The sequence below is a fragment of the Oreochromis aureus genome, linkage group 6 (genome assembly GCF_013358895.1).
Source record: "Oreochromis aureus strain Israel breed Guangdong linkage group 6, ZZ_aureus, whole genome shotgun sequence".
NCBI classification, from domain to species: domain Eukaryota; kingdom Metazoa; phylum Chordata; class Actinopteri; order Cichliformes; family Cichlidae; genus Oreochromis; species Oreochromis aureus.
The window spans coordinates 32,806,615-32,827,274 of record NC_052947.1 but is presented as its reverse complement, the minus strand read 5'-3'; the positions used below and the strand labels follow the sequence as shown (position 1 = coordinate 32,827,274).

Here is a 20,660-nt window from a genome sequence, read left to right as displayed (position 1 = left end):
GGACACTAGTTGATAATAATGAAGGAAGAGGATTACCTCCAAATTCTTCAATTTCACCTCAGATCAATAGCTACACAGTTCAAACTCGGACACAGTTCGGTGTTTCAACACGACACTGATCCCAAACACATATTGAAACTGGTGCAGGAATGGATAAAGCAGGCAATAAACATAAAAGCAAAAAACAGACTCAATAGAAGCTTCTACCCACAGGCTGTCAAACATGCCCTACCTCCAACGTGATTGAAGATTAACTGCACTGCCAAGACTCATGGACATTACACTTTTACACTCTTTCTTGTGTAAATGTAAATACCTGTGTTATTGTGTAGATACTTATGTTATTGTGTATTACACACAATGGAAAGATGCCAAACTGTGTTTCATTGTTCTTGTAACAGTGACAATAAAAAGCTATTCTATTCTATTCTATTCTATTCTATTCTATTCTATTCTAAAGCTCCTAGAATGGCCTCCCCAAAGTTCTAAACTCTATTGAAAATGGATCTGTGCCAGGAAACCAACCAGTTTAAATGAACTCCAATTCTGCCAAGAAGAGTTGTTTGGCCGAGGTGCATCTTGCTAAGGCACTAAGCAAGTTTTTATTTTTTAAAGTCATGAAAGATGTATGCTGTACAATCACGTCACCTTGGAAGATTTAAAGAAATCATCAAAAAACAAAGTTACCACAACATTCATGACCATTATGAATGTATGTAAACTTCTGACCTATTGATAAGTCAAAAGTTGACCTTATACTCTTTGTCACGTTTCTTTAGTTGAATGATTTGGCAGTGTGGTTGTCAGGACCAGAGTCAAAGGGTAGCCACAAATGGCCAAAGCCACTTCAGACTTCACTAAAGAGCCAGCAGTGGAAGCCACAAAGGGACAAAGCATATAATCGCTGAGTGGGAGAAATATTCTGACACCATAATTTCTCTAGCAGATGTCTTTTGCTGAATAATTTCTCCCCATATTTATTGCCACATGAACAAATTTTAACAGTGCAATGACTCATCTAAAGGACAAGTATCTTATTATCTGTATCAGCAATTACATAAATATAAATTTAAGCATCCATTGCAAAGTCTTCATGGTGTATCTCTACATAAACAAATTACATATCTGATATAATGTTATTAATCTAAAATTACACTTAAAAGCCCACAATTACTTTAAAACATGGAAAGAAAAACCATTGAGATCACTACACATCGGTTTCTGTGGTATTTCAGTGCAACTACACTCCAGTCCAGATGGAGGCGACATTTTTTATTGTGTTTGAGATTTTTAACCATTTAACCCTCAAAGGTACAAGGAAGAGGAAGAAGAAAACCCGGGGTCGAAGATGCAATGATTGGTTATTTCAAGCAGGGAAGTTTGCCGGCGTGGTAGGAGATCTCACACACATCGGTGTCTCCCTGTACGCTCCTGTTAACCTTCCCGCTTCTGCGCAGCTCGACCCGGCCAAAGCTGTCCAGCCTGCCTGCCCCCCGCCCCCTCCCCCGTGTGTGTGTGTGCGCGCGCGCGCGCGTGTGTGTTAGCCCTCTGGGAGCAGCATGTCTGATTACAGCTCTCTGCCATCAAATGGAGTCGGAGCAGGAATGAAAAACGACGCTTTCGCAGATGCCGTTCAGCGAGCCAGACAGGTAATCCAAGCGCTCGACTACGAGAGGAGTGAGCCGGCGAGCTAGTTAGCTGCTGGGAAACCACAGCTAGCATAACGAGCTGTAACGTTAGCTTTAGTTAGCGAGGTAGCACACTAGCTAATAGCAAAGCCATTCATTTGCCCTACTTTCTGTTCAGATCGAGGCAATTGAGGTTGTGCATGTTAGCATGGCTCTGTTACATAAATGAAATGTTTGTCCCTACCGCGATCCTTGAGGTAAATTTAGTGAACTTGGGCTAAGTAAGCAACGTTTACTTATTACCCGTTAGTTAACAGTTAGCTGTTATATGGGGATCATCTCCCCTCATTTATGAGGCGTTTAGTAGGTAACTGTATTATAGCATTATGGCTGTTTTGATTCATGTAGATCATTGACTGAAAAGAGTTCAGGAGCCATCGTTTACTTTTTTTCACTGTAAAGGGTTGTTTTTCAGCTAATGACTACTTTCATTAACATGTATAGTTGTTTATTTCAACAATAAAAAAAACACACGTCGTCTATTTTATCTGATGACGCTTAAATTTTGAGATGTTGAATATATATAATATTAAACAATTTTGTTTGTTAAATTAAGATCGTTGAAGGTTATTTGTGATAATTGAAGGGACTGTTTGCATTGGAGTATTTTCAGATTAGCTTCTTTTGATTTATTACATATAAATTAGTGTGGGGTTGTCTGACTGTTGTGCTTCCATTAATTTGGGGGACAGTCACAAAGGCTCATCTTTCAAAGTGGCTTCTAATATTATACTAAGTACTTAATATTTGATCAATTATATGTGGATAAGCCCAGGGAGTCAGAACAAACATTTATACAACAAGTGGTAGGATATTTATTATAATGCATACCACAACAAAGACAAACCAACAATAACCAATAATAAAAAGCAAATTAAACTACACCTTCATACAAAACAAACCTATTAAGTTATTCAGTTAGAGAAGAAATAAATGAACATACTGAATAGACATAGAAATGGAAACAAATAGACTTACTGAAAACATAAGAAGTCAAAACAAAGTTTGTTTAAAACAGTGATAAAATGGACATTTAAAGATAACTTATTCCAAACGGAAGCTGCTTGACACATGAAAGCTTTTTTTAAACCATTTATCTGTGATACAAAAGGGACATTAAAAGACCTGGGGATCACATCTTTTTGATTTATAATGTGGAGCAGAACTAAACATTGTTTTTGACTGTAAGAATAACCAGAGTTAAAATAATAACTAAATCATTTGTACCAGTAACGCTTAAACAAGACAGAGTCCATATCAGCACTGTACAGTGAAGGGTTAATGAAAAGTCTGATATAAATCTGTAGTCAATTATATATAATATTAAGAGAATGAGGATCAGTTTTGGAGGGATTTAATACACTCCAATATTATTGGTAGTTTATTCCTCCCAGCCTGGCACATGCTCACATCTTTCAAACTTTCTACTCTTTCTTTGTAACAAATAACCCAAACCCCTGAATACTGTGGGAGCATCGTTTATTAGCACTACATTATCTCCTCACAGTTAAACATATCTTCATGTGTCTGTTGATTGCAGTTTTAAATGTGAAGATCTTTTATTTATATGACATGAGCTGAACATGTCCAAGCAATGTCAAAGATTTCTTACCAAATTCGACAAATTTCAGATGTCTTAATGGTGTCTTTGCAAAGTTGTCTGATTTAATCCAGTATTCCCCTCTTTCCAGATTGCAGCTAAAATTGGTGGTGACGGTGTGCCCATGACAACAAACAACGGAGGAGCTGAGAGCTATCCGTTCACATCACAGAAACGATCCCTGGAAGAAGGAGGTAGAAAATCTGATCAAACTTGGACTCTGTCTCCAGTTTCCTTTACTCCACTTTAAAGACTCACTGTTATTTTTGTTTCCAGATGAACCCGATGCCAAGAAGGTAGCATCACAGAGTGAAAGAGATTCTGCAATGTGTACGTTAAATAATTCTGTAGTTACAATAACTCCTTTTTGCTCAATTTCCACCTGCTCACCAGTTTTGAATCTCTTACAGCTATTGGAGCTCAGCTAGCTGCTCTGTCCCAGCAAAGGTTTGACTTTTATTTTTCTTTATGTGAACACCTTTTGCTGTTTATTGTTGAAACACTATATGTCATTAATTATTCATGATCATGTGTCTGCAGTGTAAGGCCCTCCACAATGACAGAAGAGTGCAGGGTGCCTGATAGCATGGTTGGGCTCAGTGAGTAGACAAACCCTTCATAAACTGTACAAATTATTCCCGTGTTGCTGTGTTACGCATGTTCAGACTAAACTCAACATTCTTCTGTTTTCCTTAAAGTCATTGGGCGAGGAGGCGAACAGATTAACAAAATTCAGCAAGAATCTGGCTGCAAAGTCCAAATTGCTCACGGTGAGCTGTGAATAGTTAAGTAACCGGTGCCCTATCGATATACCATCGTCCCTTTTGATTTATAATTATTATCATATCAATCCACAGACAGTGTGGGTCTGCCAGAAAGAAGTATTTCCCTCACAGGATCACCCGATGCCATACAGTAAGTTGGTCCTTTAAGTCTTTTGAGTATTGGGAAAAGCTGTCAAGAAGTTTGGTTTGTGGTAAATTTTGTTTCATTATTAATATCTGTAGGGAGAAGTAGTGACAAGAGATTGATGGCCAGCCTAGTTAAATGATAGACAAACCTCCTGGTGTACCTTTAGATTGTGTGAAATTTCTATTTCCTGTGTACTTGTTAAGTTTCAGTGGTTTGTACTGTTGTGCTGAGTTTGGCTTCTAAGACACGACTCTGTGTTGTCTGTGTCCTTTATTAAGCTTAAACCACAAATATGGTCCTTAAACTAATCATTGTTTGTTTGCTATTGTATGTATGCCATGAATCTTTAGGTGACAGAAGAAAGTTGGCGTGCTGTCAGGGATTTGGACATGTTGTGTTACTGCTTGGATACTATAAGATGTCAGAAGCTTTATAAGTTCCAAGGCACTCTGTGCAACATAGATCTAATGAAGCTTGTCTAGGACAACAAGACAGGTTGACTGCATAGTGATTTAAAAAATATTGAATCATGGGCTGTGACTCTGCTGTTGTTTGTTCCCATTCTTTGTCCTCCTTGAGGCAATCGTGATAACAGCTTGAATACACAGCATACAAAACAAACTACTTCTGCCTCAACTTGGCTGAACTTCCTTTGGTGGAATTCCAAACTTTTTTTTTTTTTTTTTTTGGATCAGCGTGTTATTTCATGCAGCATTCCTGTTGGTTGGTCCTAGGTCGTACCTACAGTCACATTGGGAGATAGTCCTTATTATAAACATTTGGCAGGGTTACCTGTTCGAATCCTTGCAGCTTTCTGAGGCAATGCCATACTGTGTGCTTTAAAAGTTGCTTGGACTTTCTGCAATAATGGTGTGAAATGTTAACTAGGTTGCTTTTGTGCCACATTAACCTTGTGTTCTTCAATCATTTCATGACCCTTCTTTGATATGAATTTGCTTGCAGGAGAGCCAGGGCGCTTCTAGATGATATTGTGTCCAGAGGTCACGAGTCAACCAACGGTCAGTCAAGTTCCATGCAAGAGATGATAATCCCTGCTGGAAAGGCTGGCCTTATTATCGGCAAAGGAGGAGAGACTATCAAACAACTGCAGGTGACGATGCAGCATTCAGTTATACAGATGGTGATGATTATTTATTTAACCAGGAAAAGATGGCTAGCAGCATTGCTTTTGCAAGAGTGCAGAGATCAGTGGTTGCATAAACTAGTAACGCAAACAAATGTGCACATAAAATGCACAAGTATATAATTAAAGTAGCAAACTTAAAGCTAGGGAAACCTAAAACAGCAGAACAGTTAATTGATTTGATTTGTGCCAAGAAAGGCCTTAATAATCAGGAGTAACATTTAGAACCTGAGGTAACTCAAGGTCATTTAAAGTGACTTTAAACACATTTAGACCATCTCCTGAAGTTTGTTTTTAATTCTCAGATGAGGGAGAAATATTTGGAAGAAAATTATTATTACAAATAACATCTGACATATCACATAGTAGGAAATCCCAGTGCAACAAATGGACGGTCTAATGTGCCAAAGTTTGGTTAATCTGTCACGTGTCTGTAACATACCTCTTCCTTAATTCTTAGGAGCGAGCTGGAGTCAAAATGATTCTTATCCAAGATGCGTCGCAGCCACCCAACATAGATAAACCTCTTCGTATCATTGGAGACCCATACAAAGTCCAGGTACCTTTTTGGGTTCAGTGGTTTCAGTTTTGTGGGAAATATGTTAAGCTGCTGTTGGTTAAAATTTTTCTTTGTGTTGCCTTTCTAGCAAGCTAAGGAGATGGTTAATGAGATCCTACAGGAGAGGGATCATCAGGGTTTTGGAGAGAGGAACGAATATGGATCAAGGATGGGAGGAGGGGGCATAGAAGTGAGTAAAGACAGTGTGTTTGAATTTGAGCAGCACAGTTACAGCTAAACGTTCAGACTAATGTGTGTGTTTCATAGTTCTATAAGTGAGACACATCAACTCTGAATGGTTAAGTATTTATTTAATGTTACAGATAGCTGTCCCGCGGCACTCTGTGGGAGTTGTGATTGGTCGCAGTGGAGAGATGATCAAGAAGATCCAGAGTGATGCTGGCGTGAAAATACAGTTTAAACCAGGTACACTCTCTCACTCTACTTTCACTGCATGTAATAAAATTGAAAAATGTCTTCACCCCAGTGGGCAGGTGGGCGACATGGACAACCAAGTTTGGGAATACGATAACTCTAAAATGAGATGACAGAGTTTTGAAATTCATACCATAGGTGCATCTGCTACAAATCTTGGATGAGTTTGAATCGTGACTTTGACCTTGAGGTCAAGGTCAGAGCTCAAGTTTTCTGAAAGTCTTGTGGGTGTGATAACTCAGAAGGAAGTATTCTAGGATGTTCACACTTATACCATACATACATCTACTCAATATTGGTGGCTGGCAGTTTTGTTTGTTTTGTTTTGTTTTGTTTAGGTTTGTTTGTTTTTGTCTCAGTGTGGACCCTCATCAATAAACCGAACTGTCATTTTCTTACTCTTTACAGATGATGGTACAGGTCCTGATAAGATTGCTCATATTATGGGTCCACCAGACCAGTGTCAGCACGCTGCCTCGATCATCACTGACCTGCTACAGAGCATCCGTGCCAGAGAGGAGGGTGGGCAAGGGGTAAGTACATGCTGAAGAGACGGGGAGGGGATGTAATTTAAAATCCTCAATTTCAACTCCATATTTTTATTCTTGGATTATGCTAGAGTAGCTTTGCGTGATTCAAAATAATCCTTATTTATTGCATACTGGGTGTTTATGCAGCCCCTCAGGTTATGTGTATGTATTTTAGCTCCTCTTTTTTTCTCTAGATAGGCTAGCCATTAAACAGAGAAAGTGCAAACACAAAGTGGGTGGAGCCAAAGCTGTGTGGCTGAGATGACCATTAAGTCAGTCTTCAGCCTGAACTTTTGGCACCCAGGGATAAATGTTATATACACTGACCTCATTATTTGAAATGTTACACATGTTTAATAAGGGCCTCTTTAAGATTTTAATGTTGAATTTCGTGTTGATTAAAAAGAATGTGTTTCTTTCACAGGGTCCACCGGGTCCCGGTGCTGGTATGCCACCTGGTGGCCGAGGGCAGGGTAGAGGCCAAGGGAACTGGGGTCCACCAGGAGGTGAGATGACTTTCTCCATCCCTGCTCACAAATGTGGGCTTGTTATTGGCAGAGGAGGAGAGAATGTCAAGTCCATCAACCAGCAAACTGGTGCATTTGTGGAGATATCTCGTCAGCCACCTCCAAACGGTGACCCGAATTTCAAACTGTTCACCATCAGAGGGTCTCCACAACAGATAGATCATGCAAAGCAGCTTATAGAAGAGAAGATTGAGGTAGGTTCACATTACTTACAAAGCAGAGAATGCCTTTAAGCAGCTGCCTAAAGATCCCATGCACTCTGAAGTTATTGGTATAATGATTTTTATTCCCTGTTTTTCCAGGCTCCATTGTGTCCTGTGGGTGGTGGTCCTGGTCCAGGAGGGCCACCTGGTCCAATGGGTCCCTATAATCCGAACCCTTATAATGCAGGGCCTCCTGGTGGAGCTCCTCAGTAAGTACAGTGTGAAAATAGTTGTGCCAGTGTGTTTTCTTTCAGGGGAAACTCATTTAAGTAGCTGGTTTATGCTTTAACTTTTCTGTCTCTCTGCAGTGGAGCTGCACCAGGTGGTCCCCAGTATTCTCAGGGTTGGGGAAATGCCTATCAGCAGTGGCAAGCCCCAAATCCATATGACCCCAGTAAGTCCTTTATTTATTTCTCTTTTGTTGGTTTCATTACTTGATGTATTCCTCAACTGGATTTCATCTTTGCCAATTAGATAAGGCCGCAGCAGACCCAAATGCAGCATGGGCAGCCTACTATGCACAATACTACGGGCAGCAGCCCGGGGGCACAATGCCAGCTCAGAATCCAGGAGCTCCTGCAGCAGGAGCATCACCAGGAGACCAGAGCCAGGCAGCCCAGACTGCTGGGGGTCAGCCAGACTACACTAAGGCTTGGGAAGAGTATTATAAGAAGATGGGCATGAGTAAGTTGGAACTAATTTTGAGTAAATAATGTGTATTACAGTCTGTAACTGACAGCATTTAACAACTTCAGTTATTTAATTCTTAAAGAATTTTAAAAGTCACAACCATCAAACGTGCTGCCATCTCACAAGTGACTTTAATGCTAATATATTATTCATTCATCCATATGTGCTTGTAGCATGTAACTGTAGCTATATAATGTATGTTTGCACTTGTTTTCTTTTCCAGCTCAGCCAGCAGGAGGGGCAGCAGCTGCTCCAGGCACAGCAGCAGCCCCCACAGCAGCTGCAGCAGGAGGAGCTGCACCTGGTGGCCAGCAGGACTACAGTGCAGCCTGGGCTGAGTACTACAGACAGCAGGCTGCCTACTATGAACAGACAGGCCAGGCTCCTGGACAGGCAGCTGCTCCACAGCAGGGACAACAGGTATGGCTGGTATTTAAAACTGACCTCATGGCTGCTTGGAAGGGGGTAAACTAAATTCATTAATTACCTATATATTTAATTAATTAAAAAAATAATAATTTAGGAATTTAAAAAAATTCCCCAAATTTTGTGCATAGAATTCTGTAAAAATGGATAATCGAGTGATCCTCACAGTTATGAGATAACATTATGGTATGCTAGAAAACTGTTCTGGCAGCAGGGTAACAAATGGACACCGCCTTGTGTAAAGATGGAGTAAAAAGCAAGATATGCCTATATGTGATTTGTAGTTCAGTTGGAATGGTAACATGCAAAAATTTATATGCATCTATGTCAGAGTACGTTGGGCAAGTGGGTTGGTCAAAAGGCCAGTGATGATGTTTCCAACCATAACAGGTATGAGTTCACCGATGAAGTGAACCTCAATTACATGTAGGATATTTTTTTTTCCCCTTTTTCTTTCCCCTTGCTGTCGGTGTTTTCACATTAATGAAAGTCTATGAGGCTAAGGAAAAAACTTGCACTTGCACAGATGTGTGCAAACTGTAAGGTATATTTAGTGGGTGAGAGCCTCAAATTATAGCACAATATTTTTTAGAGAATTTGCAATAATGACATTTCTGACTATCTGTGGCTGAGATTGTTTGGAGATATGGAGAGGAGGGTTAGTGGATATATCAAACAAAGGATGTTAAATATGGCAGGCAGGAGGAAAAGAGGAAGACCACAGAGAAGATTGATGGATGTAGTGAAGGAGGACATGCAGAGGATTAGTGTGACAGAGGAGGATGGTGGGGATGGGGTGAGATAGAGGAGACATGACGACCCCAAAAAGGGCAGCATCCGAAAGAAGAATATATTTCAGATGAGGAAAAAATTCAAACGAATGCTTAACGTTTTCAAACACTTTCAAAGTCAAATGTGAGCACAAAAGTAGCCTAGGTAACTTAACTGCTTAACTCATTAGTATATTAAAACTAAAGTAATGTAACCTTGTAACTTTTCAGGAGCTATAGAGTGCTGTCTCATAATAAAACTGTTTTTTTGTTTTGTTTTGTTTTTGTTTTGTTTTTTAATATAAACCAGGGATGTTGTATTTTGGGTTAAGCTTCTCAACCAGTAGCTTATATCGACCACATCAGTACTTTCCATATTCTTCTGTCTAAAGATATAAATGGCATTTACTTTGAATTATTTATTTGGCACCTTTCATGCAAGTTACCTTCAGTTCAAAGTATTTTACAGATAACTGACAAGATGATGGAACAAAGCAAATAAAAATGTAAACATTGGCGAAATAAATCAAAATTTAAAATGACTCTTAAGTACCATAAGGGTATATCAACTGAATTTGAGAAGAACTAGAAAATACAGTAAAACTTGATACTAAAAAAAAATAAATAAATAAAAGTTTAAAGAAAACAGAAAAAGCATTATTTTTAAAAAAAGGTTAATACCAGGAAATTGACTACATCAACTGTTGATGTTGATTGTAAGAACATTTTTGTCTTTTATTAGTGTGACTTTATCAGTTTTCTCTTCTTTTCAGGCCCAGTAAACGTGTGACTTGTTCTGTTGGGCGGATGTGTTGAATCTCCGGGCTTGTTTTTGTTTTTTGTTGTTGTTGTTTTTTTTGTTTTTTTTGTCTTTTTTATTCCTCCCAGTTGGGTTTTTTTTTTTTTTGTTGTTGTTGTTTTTTTTTTTTGGCTTTAATAGGACAATAAGCCTGTGGTTAACTCATCCTCTCAGACATTTTGTATTCAAACCTTCCTGTTTGTTTGTTTATTTTTTATTTTTTTTAAATGAAATTCAAAAGGGAATGCATTTTGCAGATGTATTGAAAAAAAAAGCACTAACTTACCCCTTCACCTCACCTTCACCTTGTAATACATCAGATGGTTTGGAGTTTTTTTTCTTAAATGTGAAATAATAAGCATCTTTGCTTGCAAGCTAGCACAACAGCATCTCAACAATGACTCACATGTCAGTAGTTTTCCCCTTCTGTTTGCTGAAGGTAAAAACTGTCTAGCAGTATTTTGAATATATTCAAAAAATTATGTTTGTATGGCAGAAGATACAGAAGTTGTTGGTCTTTTTTTTTCTTCTTCTTCTTGTTCTTGGTACTTTTTTAAACTTCAGTTTTTTACAAAAAAAGATTCCAGTGTTTAAGTTGCAGGTGAACTTCTCCCTGCTGTCATAATTTCTTATTTTTAATTACATTCTTTGTGATTTTCGTCAAGGGGCGAGTCTTGTGTGTCTGTATACAGTGTATGCTACTGAACAGAAGACTGCGTGTAAGTTGGCTGTAATAAGGCACTAACTGTCCTGCAGTTATGTAGGCTGGTTGTTTGTGCACGTATGTGTTTGTGTGCTTGACTGCCCTTAGTTTCATTTCTACATCTTTACAATGAAAAGAATAGTCTCTTTTCCAGTAAGTTCTCTTATTGTATGCTGATTTTTCTTTTCTTTTCATTTGTTTTGTTTTTTACAGCTTGTTTTTAAATACTTAAATAAAAACATTCAATTACCAGCGTCTTGTGTGATAATCCCCTGTGCTGGTTGTAATGCCATATTAGGTAAAATGCCTAAAATGAAAGTTATCCTTTCAAGTTTAATGTTTTTATTCATATTTGAAAGTTTTCAACACTGAAATAAAAACTATAGCCTCTTTAATAATAATGTAGGGGATACAAAATATTACCCCTGACAAGTAAGTTATGATCAGATATTACAATAAAGCCAAGAGGACATCACAATCTCACTAAACATCTTCATATATATCATCTCATTCTTAATGTCTTGACAAATTTGGCCAGGTTATTTTTATATCAGGTCACTAAAAAGAATTTTCACAACTGCCTATTTGTAACTAAAATCCTGGGCACGTCAAAAAAAAACCAACCCCACAAACGCATGCATGTCTTCCTTTGTGGTTGCTTCCATCGGGATGTTCCCCTTGTCGTGCCTTACTTTTGTTTGGGGTTTTGATGGATGTGAGTGCTGGCGAGTGAGGGCCGCCCCGTGCAGCCCGTGAGCCAATCGGGACGGGCCTCTGACGGGCAACTGGGAACAACAGTTCAGGGGGAGATGGCGCCCAGCTCGAAATCTGAAAAGGACGACAGCAAACAGAAAAGCCAAAGAAAACACAAAGACCATGTCGTGAAGCTTCTTATGCGCGGAAAGGTAGGCATGCATCCGCAGGACCTGAAGAGAGAGGTTTAGAATGAGCCGTCAAAGAGAAGGCCTCTAAGGTTTCAGGAGCTTCTGAGGCCAGCTAGGAGCTAGCTGCTAACTAGCACCGCGGCTAACTTAATAACAGCCAACGGCTGGCAGGTGGCTAATTGGCTAATGCTCCAAAATGTAAAACAATGCGGCTTCCCTGCTCTATGTTATGATATTTATCGATTTTACTTCCCAGGTTGGTTTGCAGATGGCCCATACACATTTTAATGTAACCGAACCGTGTTAAAGTGCTAGCCACTTAAGCCACATTTGTAAAGGTCTATTTGAACTGAGTTTTAACTTTACCGGTCAGGTTTAGCGTTTATAAAACCGCAGCAGCGCACCTCAGATTTAATGGCAGTCTCTGTGCATCAAGCGTAATTCGTTTACTGTTCGTGTCGTCTTATTGTGCTGGGCATTACACGAAGATGAACAAAAGCACACCAAAAATTGCAAAGTATTTCGGGCTTTGTGTTACACTGTGTGCTAATTAGCTGTATCTACCTCTACTGTGGTTTCTGTCCTGCAGCTGTCAGGGCAGTTTTCTCAGCGCCTGTTCAGGAAGCTGCCACCTCGAGTTTGTGTACCATTAAAGAACATTGTCAGCGAGGAGTTCCTGAGAGCAGGGTACGTATGTGTTTATTGCATAGCTTTACTGTGATTAAAGAACCTTGACTGGCACAGTATGCTACATTACATGCATGTACACCACACTAGCTGCATCTCAAATAGACTGGGATTATTGATGACTGAATCAGAGCTGTTGACACTTGTGACACATGGCTGTCTCTTGAAGTTATGAGGGTTCAAAGATGATGGAAAAAATTGGTTAAAAGCACCAAGTTTCCACCCGCCTCTGGTGTACTTTAAGTATCTGGTACTGGAAAATATTCATAGTATGAAAATAAAATTTTCCATATGGTCTTTGAATATGATAACATTACTGTATTTAAAAAAACAATTAGAAGATTCTGAGGATGTCCGGTGGGTAATTGTTGTTATTTAGTATTGTTCAAGCTGGAGCATGTATGACCAGTACTTTATCTTTTTGTTTTCAGGCACATCTTTCTTGGCTTCACCAAATGTGGACGCTACGTTCTGTCTTACACCAGTGACTGTGGAGAAGATGATGATTTCTCTTTCTATACTTATCATCTTTATTGGTGGGAGTTTAACCTGCACAGCAGACTGAAGCAGGTAAAAAAAAAAAAAAAAAATTCTAATTGTAATATATAAATATAATTGGAGAATTTATTTTTATTTTCTTTAACTCCTTTGGTTTCTCTTTAGGTCCATCATGTGCGACTGTTTGCAGGAGAGGAAATCTACAGTGACCTGTACCTTACAGTATGTGAGTGGCCAAATGATCACTCCAAAATTGTCATCTTCGGCTTCAAGTAAGGAATGATAAATATATTTATTAATGGCAAGAATAACCTTACTGCAAGCCACAGGTAGTGATGGCTAAATTATGTGTTGGTGTGTATGTTTCTGCTAAGTACACGCAGCTCCAACTCAGTCCTGATGAATCTAATGATGAGTGATGAGAACAATAGAGACATCTACATCACCATCGCCTCCATGCCGCCTCCTAAACCTTGCGCTCAGTGCTGTCCTGTTCCTTCAGTCACTACTATACGCACAGGTTAATAAAAATACATACAGAGCTACTACTTCACCGCTCTCATTACGTCTGCCTCTCTCGCTCTCATCAGACATTATCACTTTCTTTCCACAGGAAGTGGTGAGTGTCTTGAACACGGATATGTGCTCAACAGCAGGTACCAGGTGGTATATCCGTTCCCCACCTTTCAGCCAGCTTTCCAGCTTAAGAAGGACCAGGTCATTCTGTTAAACACTAGCTACTCTCTGGTAGCCTGTGGCATCTCACTCTGCCCAGGTAAGACACACACAAATAGTAGAATTGCCATATTTCTTGTCTCTTTATAATGCCTCAGATAAGGTTTTTTATGGATTTAAGATCACCACATTATGAATTTCCTTATCAGTGAGTCCACAAAGGTTTACGCAGCTGAAAATTTCAGACCACCCACACTCTGCAGACTGTGCACATACACAGACTGGTAATATAATGGATGCAGTTTCTGAGCATAAAAGAGAAAGGCAGTGTTGGAAGCGCCTCAGTTCTGCATTCTTTCTGTTTGCCAGCAGGAGGTGACTCCACTGGTTGCAAAATCACTTACTATTGTAAATAAGTCTATAGGGAAATTGTTCTCATCTCCCCTAATCTGTGACTTCAGTAGACACCTACGTTATGAGTCACAAGTTTCAAGTTCTATAAACCGTGATGTTGAGTTTGTAGATTTTGGTCTGTTTTTGAGTCGGTAAGTGGGTAAAAGCCTGTGAACGTGCGGTAGTGCTCGGTTTCTCAGATGTGCACCTTGCTCATAACATCTCATTGCAAAACACCAAGATGGTGACAGTGAAAAGACTCAGCTAGAGGTTTTGCAACAAGACCAACCAGAGGGTCATGTCATGCTGGCTATATCCCCCCTCTTTAAATTCTATCCAGGTAAATAGAACATAAAGAATATTTTAATTTTGCTGTGAGGATGTTAACATCAATTGTTTTTGCTTGTTTAATGCATAGGTGCATGGTTTGTCCATGTACAAATATCTTCTTTTTTGTTTGTTTTGTTAATTGTAGGAGCATATATGTTGATCATATCTACAAACACGGCTGTTCATAGGCATACATTAAACAGCAACCCACTCTTATCTCCAGATAGGATTAGAAGGAACAGTGCTACACTGAGTAGGGGCCTAAAAATGCTTGTTTCTTCAAGAGTGAAAACCATCACAGTGATGTTTTGCTGTCTGATTTTCATTGTTATTTTTCATTCCTTTTTTTTGATTTGTGTTTGCTTCAGGTAAACAGGGTCAGCCATCGCAAATCCTTTACACAAAGAGAGCAGCCCTGTCAAGTCAAGCTTCGACGTCTTTTTCCTCCTCTTCTTTGGTCTCTTCTTCCTCACTACCTCAAGAATCTCCTGAACATCGACTTCCACCTAGCAGACCCACTCCAGTCCCCACTCCAGTTCCCTCATCTCCTAGCCATTCACAAGCTGCAATGCGAGCCCGGGAGTTTGCTGCCGACCTTTTCAGGCGAGCCCAGGGAGGAGGGAAAGATGGTGAAGGCCAGGGGGAGAGGAGAACGTCTGATGGTGGTGAAAAAGAGGCAGTACAGACAACTGGAGACAAAGGGACCATTGCAGAGACTGTGAGAGAGGAGGGTGGTTGTAAAGGGTTGAGGGTAGAGGAGAGAAGGACTAATTTACTACAACCATTAATCTCAGGTGTTAGCCATAGTCTGCCACAGGTATCGGAACAAGTGATGTCTCCTGCCTCTTCTTCCTCATCACCGTCAGCCACTCCAACTATGTCTTCGTGCCAGGAAGCCAGCCCCACTGAGCCTGGATATGTAAACTACTCACGCCTACACTACCGCTTACAACAGCCAGGGGCAGCAGAGCAGAATGCTGGAGGTGCAGGAGGTGAGAGATAAGAAAAGAGAGAGTCAAAGTGTGTGTCAGGTCAGATCCAAAGATGCTGACTGGCATTTCTTCCTCATTTTTTTTTTTTTCTAGGTTATGAAGATGATAAAGTCCAGCTGCCTTTCACAGTTACAGATCTGAAAGGACGTAACCTCCAGCTGGTTACAGGGCCACACAATGGACAGGTAGGTGTTGGTGCATGTGACTGTAAAGTCAATGGAGAACATGTATGGAAGTAGCAGTAAGGAATAAGTCAGAACTCTCCTGGGGATGTTGGAGTTACAAGGCTGAGTAACCAGAAGGGACATGGATTAGACACTGAAGACAAAGGTAGAGAGGCAAAGCTGAGATAGTTTGGACACGTACAGAGTATTTTTTGTGTGTCTGGTTGATCATGAATTTTTGCTTTTTGTCTTGCAGAGTGTTTGTGTTGAGCAGCTGACTCTGGATTTCGAATATCTAATCAATGAGGTGATCAGGAGTGATGCTGCCTGGGCCACACAGTTCTGCTCCTTTAGTGACTATGATGTTGTGATATTAGAGGTCAGCACACACACACACACACACACGCGCGCAGAGCTCAGGACACTCACATTGTCTAATTTACACCTGACTCAAGGTTGCTGTAGCTTTTATGAAACTTGTCATATCCGAAGACTGTTTTTATTGTGTTTATTATAAAGTCTTACGGTATTAAAACAGTACTTTCATGTTGCATCACAGCGTAGACTACAAATACCAGTTCTCATTAAACAAAAGCAAGAGAAGTCCATAGACTAGTTGTTCCACCTTTTTTTTTTTTTTTTTTACTACTGGTCGCTAGTGACGGGACGCAGCTACAACATGTAGGCAGCGGCCTGCAAAACAAACTAATCTGATATTGAGCTTGAGCAATATTATGCACAGCTCAAAGTGTACATTTCAGCGACATTTAAAATATGATTTGATTTTTAAAGAATGTGAATCTTAGTTTTAAACAGTCCCCAGCTTTCCCTCCTCTGAATCAGGCTGGTGTATTGCATTGTTTAAAGTTGATTCTAATAATTTGTTTGTTACTTTCCAAATTGTTATTGCTCTCAGATCTCAGATCATGTTGGTATTTATATCTTAGGACTAAATTGAAAAAGTATCATCCTACAAATACCTGAGTATCTTTGTGAATCTTAAACTCACTTTTAGAGAACATATTGAGCCCTAAATGAAGTAATTGAAGGCTAAATTATGTTTTTATCATTGAAATATGGGCTGTAATAATTTAAGTTTGGAGTTAGGGAGACACTTGCACATGCTTCGTTCCTAAAAGAGTTTAGGGATAGCTCAGTAGGTAGAGTGGTTGCCCCACGATCAGAAGGTCGTGGGTTCGACCCCACTGAATAGGTACCCCTGAGAAAGGTACAGTCCCTACACACTGCTTCCCGGGCGCTGCATTGATGGCTGCCCACTGCTTCACTAGGTGAATGGGTTAAATGCAGAGGAGTAATATCCCTACGGAGGCTAACGCGCACACATTATTAGTAGTAGTAGTAGTAGTAGTAGTAGTAGTAGTAGTAGTAGTATATTTTTAACTACAAAGCCAAATGGAGTAAAGTCTTCCTGATTTGTCACAAACCTACAGTTAAGATTTTTCCCTCCTTTAGACCTCTTCTCTTAAGGATACTTGTATTTTTGCAGAACTTGGAGGCATAGTGTTCTCTTATTTTGCACCTTGGTCACAGAGTAACCTTCATAACAACAAGAACTAAAGGTTAATGTTTTTGTTTCGCTGGTGGGTTTAAAGAGCTTCTAAATGATTCTGTAACTGAAGAGTGCAACTGTTGCTCCAGAGATGGATTTTAGATTATGTGTTGCTGTCTGTTTATGGAAAATGCAGCTTTATCATTTTTGCAGGCTTGTAATGGTGTGTTTCCTTGGCTACGCTTCCCTTGAAAAAACAACAGAGATATTAATCTCAAGGGACTTTCTGGTTACATTAAAAATAAAAAAAGCAGGGCTTAAATACACAGAGTCAGTGTTTAAGCCTGTTCATTAGATTGTATGGATTTTTTGCAGTTTTTTTTTCCTAGTCCACTAGTTTTCTCCAACTAGGAATTTTCTGATTTCCCTAATTTTAATTTCATACATTTAGTGCAAGAACCGTGGAGGAACACTTTGCATGTGGGTAACATGTTTTTGATGTGTATCAGGTGTGTCCAGAGACCAACATTGTGATGATCAACATTGGTCTGCTGTTACTAGCATTCTCCAACTCTGACGAGGAGCACTGCAGGTACTTCGCCTGCTCTTTTACCCTAAAGCCACCTCGACCCTCACCTGTTTCACCCGCTTTGGATTTGTGACCCGGTGGCTCTTTTTTGTTTTCAGGCCAAACACATACCATTCCAACCTGCAGGTTAGCTGGGACCTCAACACGGGTGTGTGTCGCACTGTGGGTGTTGGTGACCTCACAGAAGTCAAGGGTCAGACAAGGTGAGCCCTGCAAGCCTGTAACACATACACAGGTTTCTCTCTGCCTCCTGTTTCTCGTTAGTTCAGTTGTGTTGAAAGGCTTTGTCTGTCCGTCAGTGGGACCGTCTGGAGTTCGTACAGGAAGTCCTGTGTGAACACGGTGATGAAGTGGCTTGTCCCTGAGAGCAGCTCCCGCTACATCAACCGCATGACCAATGAAGCTCTCCACAAGGGTGAGTGTATAGTCACAGAAACAGATAAACATAAATCCTCCCAAAGAAATCTGTCAAAAATAGAAACTGCCAAATGTTAAGTCCTTTTTGGAGAAATGAGGCCTTAGTGAGCTGTAAGATAGAAGATCAGAATAAACAAAAGAGCCTTTGACTTTCTTGTGCAAAAAAACAAAAACAAAAAACTACTGCACTTTGTTTCTGTTTAGGACCAACCATTTTGGATGAATCATTTGACAGCAATAGGCTTTCTGTGCCCCATTTGCTGTTTAGAGACCAAAAGCACATCAAAAACATTAAAAGATGAGACGTCTCAGATGTTAAGGACTTGTGTATTTGGACTAATGTTTCTGACTGACTGAAAAGATGAATTGATTGCTTCGTTTTTTAAATATATGGGATGAGTTTTTATGTTACCAAAGATGAAATCACATTCCACCTCATCTATTTAATTACTAAGCTTAATACTAGAAGTCATCTGAGAAAAAAGTAAAGACTGATCCTCTTTGCAGCTGTAACACGTTAAACTAATGTTACTTCCTTATACTGAAAGAGAAATAGAGATCTGACTCCTCTTCCTTAAAAACTTTACTGTTTTTAGTTTGCATCTTTTGTATTTTTTTGTTTGTTTTTTTAAAGAGAGTTAAGTCCCGCTCTTTTCTCACCTGCAGGCTCATCTCTGCAAGTGTTGGCAGATAGTGACCGGTGTACCTGGATTGTATTATGAAGGAAGAAGAGATCCACATGTGTCGAAACAACATAAAGAAAAGCACATAGACGTACACATTGACATTGACATGAGCTCACCTGCAGTATCAACCTTCATCAGAGGCTCCGTTTGTAGCACGTGTGGCTAAAGCCAAACAAAGAACCAGATGAAATACTGTAAAGGTTTTTGTGTGTTTTTTGTAATTGTGTACTGAATTGTTGTAACAACCAAAACCAAGAGCTGGACTGAACAAAGACTTCATTTTTACTTTTGTTTTTATACATTAAGGCAGTTTTATTGTCTGTGAGTGTGAGTAACTGAATGTATGTGATATCTGTACCTGTGTGATGTGCACAAGGTGGGTGTGTGTGAAATTTAACAGATTTTGCTGCTTCTGAACTCGTTTCTCATTCAGTGTGGACCAGCTCTGTCCAGCTGTGTGTAAGGCTGCAGTATTTGAAATTTGAAAAACTCTACTGCTTCACTTGATTTCCGTTTTTGTTTTTTAAAACCCTCGTCAGTGGAAGCAGGAGTCACCTGCTTAGCTGGCTGCTGTCGTGCTGTATGAGTGACAGCATGGAATACAGACTGGGGTCTTTTGTTTAAATAAAATGTTTAAAAGCCTTATGAGTGTGCTGTGATGATAAATGGATACATGAAAATAATCCAACAGTCTGCAGAGAAGATCTTGCCTGGAGGGGAAATGAATACCACAAAAGTTGTCATGTGACTTCAGCTGAAGCAGTGCTGGTTCCCTAAGTAGAACCATTTATATACAAAACAGAACAGGCCCAACATTGGAACAGACATCACACTGTCTGGTACTAAAGTTACATTATAAAGACACAAAGAGCTGGCAGTGTACAGTGAAGAGGTAAAAGTACTCCACATGTTTAACTGATTAACATACAAATCAAACACAAATGTTTTTTGTTTTGTTTTTTTTTTTAAAACATTGTACAGTCTTGACAACGTGTGAGATCTGCACTATCCATAAAGCAACTGAGTTTTGGGTCTGTTAGGGTAGTACTGGGTATTTGCAGTGAGGCTAAAAACACTCAGAATTTTTATTCTTTTTTTTACATTGTCAGTTTGGTCGTCTGAAGCCTAAAGACCTTTTAGACTATTTATCAGATTTGCAGGTTTTAGATAACACCCTTCACCTCAAATGAGTAGTTCATTACAGGCCATGGAAAACAGATCTATGAGGAGGTAATTTAGCCATTTGACATTTTGGATCACTTTTTTTTTTCGAGGCCTTTCACTAGTCCCTAATGTCTATTATCTGATCTACAAATTTCACTAGTCCAATGTATTATCTGATCTACAAAGTATTATCTGATCTCCTGTCTTTTAGCTGAAGTAGACCCCCGGGCCATCCATCAGGTCTGACTTATACAACCCCAGCATTAATTTGTATAAGAACCAAAGAATGAATGAGGGACACGGTCAGTTCTGCAAACTCCCACCAAAGTATTCCTCCTGAATCTGAGGTTTAACTGATCCCCCTGAAATGGCTACATGATCAAAGGTCCGCTGCCTTAGTTTGCCAATCCAGAGGAATTGCCCCTGACTTCCGATGCTGCAGCGATGCGTCAGTGGCAACAGCCCCACAACATCTAGAGCAGGTCTTCTCTGAGCCCTCAGGTTCTCTTTTCCTGAGTCTCCATTATGTTTAAATAAGTCAAAGAAAAAATATTATGAAAACTCAGGTGGTCATTTTTTTTTTCCATTACAGCATTTGTTTCATTTTGAGGACTCACAAACCAAACTTATGTTTTGCCGTAGACCTCCAGTTGGAAAAAGTGGTTAAGAAAGAAATTCCAAGAAC

The 20,660-nt window shown here is 39.7% G+C and overlaps 2 protein-coding genes across 2 annotated transcripts; both read left to right on the top strand.

Annotated features, from left to right (window-relative positions):
* Window positions 1-1,329: 1,329 nt before the first annotated feature.
* LOC116330680 (KH-type splicing regulatory protein) lies at window positions 1,330-10,576 on the top strand. The gene is made up of 18 exons (XM_031753093.2): window positions 1,330-1,649; window positions 3,380-3,482; window positions 3,565-3,618; window positions 3,699-3,735; window positions 3,829-3,887; window positions 3,987-4,058; window positions 4,146-4,203; window positions 5,164-5,311; window positions 5,805-5,903; window positions 5,992-6,093; window positions 6,227-6,329; window positions 6,747-6,871; window positions 7,293-7,589; window positions 7,698-7,807; window positions 7,907-7,992; window positions 8,073-8,282; window positions 8,512-8,708; window positions 10,258-10,576. Exons 1-18 carry the CDS (start codon window positions 1,560-1,562, stop codon window positions 10,264-10,266), a joined length of 1,959 nt encoding a protein of 652 aa, XP_031608953.1. The 5' UTR covers window positions 1,330-1,559; the 3' UTR covers window positions 10,267-10,576.
* Window positions 10,577-11,719: 1,143 nt separating this feature from the next.
* Window positions 11,720-19,454, top strand: dcaf15 (DDB1 and CUL4 associated factor 15). Its single transcript, XM_031753082.2, has 13 exons — window positions 11,720-11,891; window positions 12,460-12,557; window positions 12,989-13,127; window positions 13,221-13,327; window positions 13,430-13,575; window positions 13,669-13,830; window positions 14,822-15,445; window positions 15,539-15,630; window positions 15,866-15,988; window positions 17,629-17,711; window positions 17,807-17,911; window positions 18,008-18,123; window positions 18,792-19,454. Exons 1-13 carry the CDS (start codon window positions 11,796-11,798, stop codon window positions 18,845-18,847), a joined length of 1,947 nt encoding a protein of 648 aa, XP_031608942.1. The 5' UTR covers window positions 11,720-11,795; the 3' UTR covers window positions 18,848-19,454.
* Window positions 19,455-20,660: the final 1,206 nt, after the last annotated feature.